A 10330-nucleotide genomic window follows, 5' to 3' on the forward strand; every position below is an offset into this window, starting at 1 on the left:
AGAGGGAAATTCATAGCAACACAGGCCTATCTCAAGAAGCAAGAAAAATCTCAAATAAACAACCTAATATTACACCCAAAGGAGCTAGGAAAAGAATGACAAACAAAGCCTGCAACCAAAAGAAAGAAGGAAATAAAGATGAGAGCATATATAAATTATATGCAAACTAAAAAATAATTGCCCAGATCAATAAAATGGAGAGCTGGCTCTTAAAAAAAAAATGAATAAATTTGAAAAGCCTCTAGCCAGACTTATCAAAAAGAAAAAAGATCCAAATAAATGAAATCAGAAATGAGAGAGTAGAGAGCATAACCAATACCACAAAAATATAAACAATTATAAGAGAATATTATGAAAAATTGTATGCCAACAGATTGGACAACTGAAAGAAATGGATAAATTTCTAGAAATGTAAATTACCAAAACTGAAACAGGAATAAGTAGAAAAGTTGAACAGACCCATAATTTGCAAATAAATTGAATCAGTAATGAAAAATCTCCCAACAAACAAATGTCTTGGATCAGGTGGCTTCGCAAATGAATTCTACTAAACATTTAAACAAGAGTTAATACCTATTTTTCTCAAACTATTCCACAAAATAGAAAAGGAAAGAAACTTCCAAATTCATTGTATAAGGTCAGCATTACCCTGAGGGCAAAACCAGATAAAGACACCAGAGAGAGAGAGAGAGAATAGACATAGATGCAAAAATCCTCAACAAATGTCAGCACACCAAATCCAACAATACATTGACAAAATTATTCACAATGACCAAATAGGAGTTATTCCTGGGCTGCAAGGGTGGTTTGGTATTTTGCAAATCAATCAACATGTTACATCACAACAATAAGAGAAAAGATATGAACCATTTTTCAAAGGATGCAGAAAAAGCATTTGAGGGGCCTCTAGGTGGCTCAGCGGGTTAAAGCCTCTGCCTTCGGCTCAGGTCATGGTCCCAGGGTCCTGGGATCAAGCCCTACATTGGGTTCTCTGCCCAGCGGGGAGCCTGCTTCCCCTCTTTCTCTGCCTGCCTCTCTGCCTACTTGTGATCTCTGTCTGACAAATAAATAAACAAAATCTTAAAAAAAAAAAAAAAGAAATGACAAAGTGCAACATCCATTCATGATAAAAACCCTCAACAAAGTAGGGTTAGAGGTAACATACTTGAACCTAATAAAGGTCATCTATGAAAAACCCACAGCTAATATCGTCTTCAATGGGGAAAAAATGAGCACTTTTCCTCTATGGTCAGGAAAAAGACAGGGATGTCCATGCTCACAATTACTATTTAACATAAAACTGGAAGTCCTAGTCATAGCAATCAGACAAAATAAAGAAATAAAAGGAATTCAAATTGGTAAGGAAGTGGTGATACTTTTACAACTGCAGATAACATGATACTCTATATAGAAAACTGCAGATAACATGATACTTTATATAGAAAACCTGAAAGACTCCATCAGAGTGAGAGAAGATATTTGCAAATATAAAGGGTTAGCCCCAGATAAAGGGCTAGTATCCAAAATCTATAAAGAACTCATCAAACTCAACACCCAAAGAAAAAATAATCCAATCAGGAAATGGACAGAAGACATGAGCAGACATTTCTGCAAAGAAGACATCCAAATGGCCAAGAGACACATGAAAAAGTGCTCGGCATCAGGGAAATACAAATCAAAACCTCAATAAGATACCACCTCACACCAGTCAGAATGGTTAAAATTAACAAGTCAGAAAATGCCAGGTGTTGGTGAGGATGCGGAAAAAAAGGGAACCCTCCAACACTGTTGGTGGGAATGCAAGCTGGTGCATCCACTCTGGAAAACAGTATGGAGGTTCCTCAAAAAGTTGAAAATAGAGCTACCCTGTGACCCAGCTATTGTACTACTGGGTATTTACCCCAAAGATACTGATGTAGTGAAAAGAAGGCACACATGCACCTGAATGTTTGTAGCAGCAATGTTCACAATAGCCAAACTATGGAAAGAGCCTAGACGTCCATCAACAGATGAATGGATAAAGATGTGAGATATATATATATATATATATATATATATATATATATATCACATTATATATCACATCTTTATTCATTCATCCATTTATATATATATACACATATATATGTGTGTATATATATATATGTATATATATTATATATATAATGCAGCCATCAAAAAATGAATGAGGAATTTGAGAAACAAGACAGAGGATCATAGAAGAAGGGAGGGAAATATGAAATAAGATGAAACCAGAGAGGGAGACAAACCATAAAAGACTCTTCATCTCAGGAAACAAATTGAAGATTGCTGTAGTGGAGGGGGGTGGGAGGGATGGGGTGACTGGGTGATGGACATTTGGGAGGGTACGTGCCATGGTGAATGCTGTGAATTATGTAAGACTGATGAATCACACAGCATAGTATCCTCCAGTCCTGTCCATGTTGATACAAAAGTTGGGTATTCATCCTTTCTGATGGCTGTGTAATATTCCATTGTATATATGGACCACATCTTCTTTATCCATTTGTCTGTTGAAATAAGTTAAGCAGAGAAAGTCAATTATCATATGCTTTCACCTACTTGTGGAACATAAGAAATAAAATGCAGGACATTAGGAGAAAGAAAAAAAAAGTGAATTGGGGTAAATCAGCGGGTGAGATGAACCATGAGAGACTGTGGATTCTGAGAAACAAACTGAGGGCTATGGAGGAGAGGGAGGTGGGGGGATGGGTGAGCCTAGTGGTGGATATTAAGGAGGGTACATATTGCATGGAGCACTGGGTGTGGTGCATAAACAATGAATCTTGGAACACTGAAAAAAAATAAAATTAAATTAAGATGTTAAAAAAGATAAAAATAAAAATAAATAAAATAAAAATTAAAAAAAGACTGATGAATCACAGACTTGTGTCCCTAGAACAAATAATACATTATACTTTAATTTTTTAAAAACTGAAAATTTTTTAAAAACAGAAATTCAATAAAATCACGGGATACAAAATCAATGTACAGAAATCTGTTGTATTTCTATACACCAATAATGAAGCAGGAAAGAGAGATTAAAGAACCAATCACATTTAGAATTGCACCAGACACCATAAAATACCTAGAAAATAAACCCAATCAAAGACGTGAAAGACCTGTTGTGCACTGAAAACTATAAAACACTAATGAGAGAAATTGAATATGACTCAAAGAAATGGAAAGACATTTTATGCTCATAAATTGGAAAAATGTCTATATTATCCAAAGCAATCTACACATTTAAGGCAATTCCTGTTAAAATACCAACATCATTTCTCACAGAGTCAGAACAACAATCCTAAAATCTGTATGGAACCACAGAAGACCCTCAAATAACCAAAACAATCTTGAAAAAGGAAAGCAAAGCTGGAGGCATTCCAATTCCAAACTTCAAGTTATATTACAAAGCTGTAGTGATCAAAACAATATGGTACCAAAGGAGGAGAAATCAGAGAGGGAGACAAACCATATGAGACTTTTGACTCTGGGAAAAAAAAAAAAAAAAAAAACTGAGGGTTGCAGAAAGGGTGGTGGGTGGGAGAATGGGGTAACTCAGTGATGGGCATTAAGGTGGGCACCTGATGTGATAAGCAGTGGGTGTTATATGTCATTGAACATTATATCAAAAACTAATAATGTACTATACATTGGCTAATTGAATTTAAATTAAAAAAACAGTATGGTACTGGCAGAAGAATAGATACATAGATCAATGCAACAGAATAGAAAACCCAGAAATGGGGACGCCTGGGTGGCTCAGTTGGTTAAGCGGCTGCCTTCGGCTCAGGTCATGATTCCAGCTTCCTGGGATCGAGTCCCACATCGGGCTCCTTGCTCAGCAGGGAGCCTGCTTCTCCCTCTGCCTCTGCCTGCCACTCTGCCTGCCTGTGCTCGTTCGCTCTCTCTCCCTCTCTCTCTCTCTGACAAATAAATAAATAAAATCTTTAAAAAAAAAAAAAAGAAAACCCAGAAATGAACCCAAAACTATACAGACAATTAACCCTTGATGAAGGAGGAAAGAATATCCAATGGGAGAAAGACAGTCTCTTCAGCAAATTGTGTCACATGGAAAAAAATTGGTCAGCTACATGCAGAAGGATGAAACTGGGCCACTTACTTACACCATACACAAAAATAAATTCAAAATGGATGAAAAATATAAATGTTAGGCCTAAAACCATAAAAATTCTAGGAGAGAACACAAGCAATAAATTATTTGACTTAGACATAGCAATTTTTTTTCTAAATATGTCTCCTGAGGCAAGGGAAACAAAAACAAAATAAACAATTGGCTCTACATCAAAATAAAAAGCCTCTGCACAGCAAACAAAACAATCAACAAAATTAAGAAGAAACCTTCAGAATGGGAGAAGATATTTGCAAATGGCATAACTAATAAAGGGTTAGTATTCAAAATCTATAAAGGATTTATAAAACTCAACAACCAAAACCAACAACAACAAATAATACAATTGAAAAATGGATAGAAGATATGAACGTTTTTCCAAAGAAGACATCCAGATGGCCAACAGACATGAAAAAATGCTGAACATCACTCAGCATCAAGGAAATACAAATAAAAACTACAATGAGATACCACCTCACACCTGTCAGAATGGCTAAGATCAACAACACAGGAAACAACAGATTTGGGTAAGGATGTGAAGAGAGGGAAACTCCCTTGCTATTGTTGGTGGGAATGAAAACTAGTATAGCACTGTGGAAAACAGTATGGAGGTCTATAACCCATCAATTGCACCAGTAGGTATTTAACAAAAGAATACAAAAATAACTAATTCAAAGGAATACATATACCCCTGTGTTTATAGCAGCATTATCTACAACAGTCAAATTATGGAAATAGCCCAAATGTCCATCAACAGATGAATGGATAAAGATAATGTGGCATAGATACACAGTGGAATAGTACTCAATGATTTAAAAAAAAAAGGAATAAAATCTTGCCCTTTTGCAATGACATGGATGGAGCTAGAGAGTATAATGCTAAGGGAAGTAAGTCAGTCAGAAAAAGACAAATACCACATTATTTCACTCATATGTGGTATTTAAGAAACAAAACAAACCAGCTAGTGAGAAAAAAGAGAAAAAGGGGTAAGCCAAGAGACAGACTCTTTTTTTAATTAATTAATTTATTTGAGAGTAGGGGAGAGCAGAGGGAGAAGCAGACTCCCCACTGAGCAAGGAGCCCAGTGTGGGCCTCAGTCCCAGGATCCTGAGATCATGATCTGAGCCAAAGGCAAACGCTTGACTGACTGAGCCACCCACGCCCCTCCTCCCACACTTTTTAAAAAGATTTTATTTATTTGAGAGAGAGAGAGTTGAAAGGGGAGAAACAAACTCTTAACTCTAGAAAGCAGACTGATGGTTACCAGAGAGGTGGGGAGTTGGGGATGGGTGAAATAGGTGATGGGAATTAAGGAGGGCATTTGTTGTGATGAGCACGGGGTGTGGTATATAGATATTGCATCATTATATTAGACACATGAAACTAACATTTCACTGTATTTCTATATTTCACTGTAGGTTAACTAACTGGAATTCAAATACAAACTTAAAAAAAGAGAATAGTTGGGGCGCCCAGGTGGCCCAGCCCCAAGCATCTGCCTTGGGCTCAGAGCATGATCCCAGGGATCGAGCCCCACATTGGGCTCCCTGCTCTGTGGGAAGCCTGCTTCTCCCTCTCTCATTCCTCCTGCTTGTGCTCCCTCTCTTGCTGTGTCTCTGTCAAATAAATAAATAAAATCTTTTTAAAAAGAGAGAGAGAGAGAGAGTAGTTATGCATTATTATGTTGTTGTGTGTGTTTAACAGAAATTCAAACATTGTTATAGTGGTCTGAAAACTGATTAGCCAAAAGTGTAGACTGTGCCAATTGTTAAGTTATTGTCTCAGCTCCAAACTCACACTCTACACTCCAACTTGTGACGCTGCTGCTGCCTTGTCATGAAGCTGTAATCAGATATGCCAATAGTGGCACTAGAAGAAGACTGTAAGCCACGAATATAGAAGAAACTAACTTCTTCACGATTTCCCGTTTTTCCTATCACGATTACCCCAGCACTGTTTCTTCATCCTTCATTCTTCATCTTGGCAGTTGGTTCCAGTTTGCAAATTTTATTTTCACACACACAGAACCAGTCTCATCCTGTCCCTCAGAGGAACAAGCAGTAGCTGAGAAGCACCTATTCTTTGGCAGTCTAGAGACAGAGACTTCTGTGAACTGGAGGACCAGAACTAACCTTATGTCACCCACTTGTCAGAAACCTGGGACCCAGGCCAGCCCCTCTTTTTCCTTTGGGCTCTGGAGGAAGGACCATTAAGTTTGCCAGGGAAGCCTTCTCTGATGTCTGGAGAGAAGCCCATAGGGCTCCTTCTCAGGTAGGAATACCAGCTAGTGAATGGCCACTCCTCAGATGTTTGGGCTCCAAGTCTCCAAGTTTTATAGTCCTTTCCTTTTATAGTCCCAGGCCTAGCAATTATTTAGATTTTTTTTCCCCTCAGTAATCCTTAGTGATCTTGTTTTACCATTTCAGTTCTCAAATATCTGATTAACAACTTTTTATATTACATTTTATTTTATTTTTTATTTTATTTATTTTTATTGTGTTATGTTAGTCACTACACAATATATCATTAGTTTTTGATGTAGTGTTCCAAGATACATTGTTTACATATAATACCCAGTGCTCCATGCAATATGTGCCCTGCTTAATACTCACCACCAGGCTCAACCATCCCCCCACTCCCCTCCTCTCTAAAACCCTCAGTTTGTTTTTCGGAGTCCACACTCTCTCATGGTTCATCTCCCCCTCTGATTTCCCCCAATTCTCTTTTCCTTTCCTTCTCCTAATGTCCTCCATGTTATTCCTTATTTTCTACAAGTAAGTGAAACCATATGATAATTGACTTTCTCTGCTTGACTTATTTCACTCAGCATAATCTCTTCCAGTCCCATCCATGTTGATACAAAAGTTGGGTATTCATCCTTTCTGATGGCTGCATAATATTCCATTGTATATATGGACCACATCTTCTTTATCCACTCATCTTTTGAAGGGCATCTAGGCTCCTTCCACCGTTTGGCTATTGTGGCCATTGCTGCTATAAACATTGGGGTACAGATGGCCCTTCTTTTCACTACATCTGTATCTTCGGGGTAAATATTCAGTAGTGCAATTGCTGGGTCATAGGGTAGCACTATTTTTAATTTCTTAAGGAATCTCCACACTGTTTTTCAAAGTGGCTGCACCAACTTGCATTCCCACCAACAATGTAAGAGGGTTCCCCTTTCTCCACATCCTCTCCAACACAGGCTGTTTACTGTCTTGTTAATCTTGGCCACTCTAAATGGTGTAAGGTGGTATCTCAATGTGGTTTTGATTTGAATTTCCCCGATGGCTAATGATGATGAACATTTTTTCATGTGTCTGTTAGCCATTTGTATGTCTTCATTGGAGAAGTGTCTGTTCATGTCTTCTGCCTATTTTTTGACGTGATTATCTGTTTTTTGGGTGTTGAGTTTGAGAAGTTCTTTATAGATCTTGGATATCAGCCCTTTGTCTGTAGTGTCATTTGTGAATATCTTCTCTGGTAAAATAATTATTGTGGTTTTATTCCTGACTGGACACTGACTGATACATGTTTTAAATAATGGCTTCAATTCTGTATTTCTATTCTAATCTTCATCCTTTTAAAGAGATAGAGTTTTACTGTTGCAGAACTTGAAGTACAGAAATAATCACAACTACCACAGCAAACTTGGCATGTGAATAGTGCTTTAAAAAATGCTTTCATGAATATTATCTCATTTGATAACTTCTTCTTGCATTCATTTGATAAGGTTTTATTGAGCAATTGTTATTTATAAGGCACAGAGTCACATGCTGGAAATATACAAGTAATTTTTTTCTTCTTTTTATTTTCGATTTTTTTCAATATTTACTTAAATTCAATTTAGTTAACACATAGTGTATTATTAGTTTCAGGGGTAGAATTTAATGATTAATCTCTTGCATATAAAACCCAGTTCTCATTAATGCCCTCTTTAATGTCCATCACCCAGTTACCCCATCTCCTCACCCTCCTCCCCTCCAGTCACCCTCAGTTTGTTTCCTATAGTTAAGAGTCTCTTATGGTTTGCCTCCCTCTCTGTTTTTATTTTATTTTATCTTTCCCTCCCTTCCCCTATGTTTATGTATTTTGTTTCCTAATAGAACATATGCAAGTAATTTCTAAACTGTAGGGGTATATTTACATTTCCTAAAGGAAGCTTTATAAATCCTCTAATGCAGCATGGGAGCAGTCCAGGAACCAACCATGAAGAATTATAGAGACTCAATTTCTTCCATGTAGGAAATTTCCACTTAAATTATCCATATTTGTTAGGCTGAATCATCAATTAAATAATATAGGAGGTATTTGAAGAGAAAAGAACAGTGCCAAGCAATTAAAACACTCAATAAAACACAGTTATAACCAAGAAGAATTAAGAAATAGGTAGATTTAATTCAAAATTTTAAAAATTATAAATAATGACAACAACATCAGTGCATTGCTTCTACATGAGGCTTTAGATTTACATGTACTGATCCCTGTGAGGCAGGGCAGGTGTCATGAGTCTCTTTTATTGATGAGGAAACAGATGCTCACAAAAGATGAGTTACTTACCAATGTCATGCAAACAAGAGGTGGCAACACCAAGCGCCAGATGCTGTTCCTTCAATGCTGGCTGCTCATCCTGCAACGGTCCAACCCCTTCCTCACGGCCCCCATCACCTCCCGGTTTCTCAAGCTATAAATGAGGGGGTTGAGCATAGGAGTAAGGACCGTGTAGAAGATAGAGACCACCTTGTCATGGCTAGGGGCCCGGTAACGCCGAGGCCTCAGGTAGATGAACATGGCTGCCCCATAGAAGAGGGAGACGGCTGTCAGATGGGAGGAACAGGTGGCCAGGGCCTTTTCACGAGCCTGAGCAGAGCGCATGTGGAGCACAGCCCTCAGGATGTGAGCATAGGAGGCCACAATGATGGAGAAAGGAAGGAGCAGCATAAAGACACAGCAAGCAAAGAGCAGGGTGTCAAAAAGAGATGTGTCTGTACAGGCCAGTTTTAATAAAGCTGGAACCTCACAGAAGAAATGATCCACATTTCTTGAGCCACAGTAAGGTAGGCTCATGGCTGCCACCATCTGGATAATTCCATCGAGTATCCCAAAGGCCCAGGAACTCCCAGCAATCTGGAGGCAGACCCTCTGACTCATGAGGACAGGATAGTGAAGTGGGTGGCTAATGGCCACATAGCGGTCATAAGACATGAGTCCCAGCAAGAGCCCCTCAGATCCCACAAGAGAGACAAAAAAGCCAATTTGTATGCCACAACCCACGAAGGAGATGGACTTCCTGCCAGAGAGAAAGTTGACTGCCATCTTTGGTGTGATATTACAGACCAACATGAGGTCCATGAGGGAGAGCTGACTGAGGAAGAAGTACATGGGCTTGTGAAGCCGAGGATCTATGTAGATGAGGAAGAGGAGGAGAACATTCCCACAGATGGCCACTGTGAAGACCACCATAACCACAGAGAAGAGGACAAGATCAGTCTGGCTATGAGAAAAGATGCCCAAGAGGATGAAGCCATCTATAGATGATTGGTTCAACCATATCCCCATGGCTCAGTTGTTCACAATCACCTGAGAATATGAACAGAGAAATTCTGAGATTGAGTGACATGTCTTTATTTATCTTTGACTTCTTCAGTCAGTTGTATCTTTTGTAACACATCAAAGCCCAATAACATGTGCTTTGAGACATAAATAGGATGCTCTTTCATATTCCCATGATGTAGAGTATAGGATCTTTGCTAGCTTATGGAATTGGGCCACATATCTATATTTGTATGTATCCGTATCAAAGATACTGGGAAATGAATTATTTTATGTGTCACAAGACTATTGGACAATCCTCTTTTAGCAGGAAAATACTGGTTTTCCCTGTATTATATGATTCTTTTTATCTGGGATTACACAAACTAAGTAAACTATCTCCAATAGGCCTTAAACCATTTCATGTCCAAGAGGTAATTTATATATGTTAAAAATAAGGAAGTTAATGGAGATTTGTGATATTCTTTATTTTGCTCAGTCCTAACATCTTATAATAATTTTATTTTTTTATGTCTTAGAGGTCCCTAGATCTAAACCATCAAAAAAGCCTCTTGGCTCTACATTCAGAATACTCAGAATCCAATTGATTCTTATCACCCCCATTGTAGCTGCTCGAAGCCACTA

General features: G+C 38.2%; 1 protein-coding gene across 1 annotated transcript; it reads right to left on the reverse strand.

Moving 5' to 3' along the window:
• Positions 1-8764: 8764 nt before the first annotated feature.
• On the reverse strand, positions 8765-9712 carry LOC308342852 (olfactory receptor 2V1; the record flags this gene model as incomplete). The annotated part of the gene is made up of 1 exon (XM_080803508.1): positions 8765-9712. The coding sequence occupies one exon, from the start codon at positions 9710-9712 to the stop codon at positions 8765-8767; it is 948 nt and encodes a 315-aa protein (XP_080659634.1).
• Between the last annotated feature and the right edge of the window lie 618 nt (positions 9713-10330).

This window comes from Martes martes (genome assembly GCF_963455335.1).
Source record: "Martes martes genome assembly, chromosome: 5".
NCBI classification, from domain to species: domain Eukaryota; kingdom Metazoa; phylum Chordata; class Mammalia; order Carnivora; family Mustelidae; genus Martes; species Martes martes.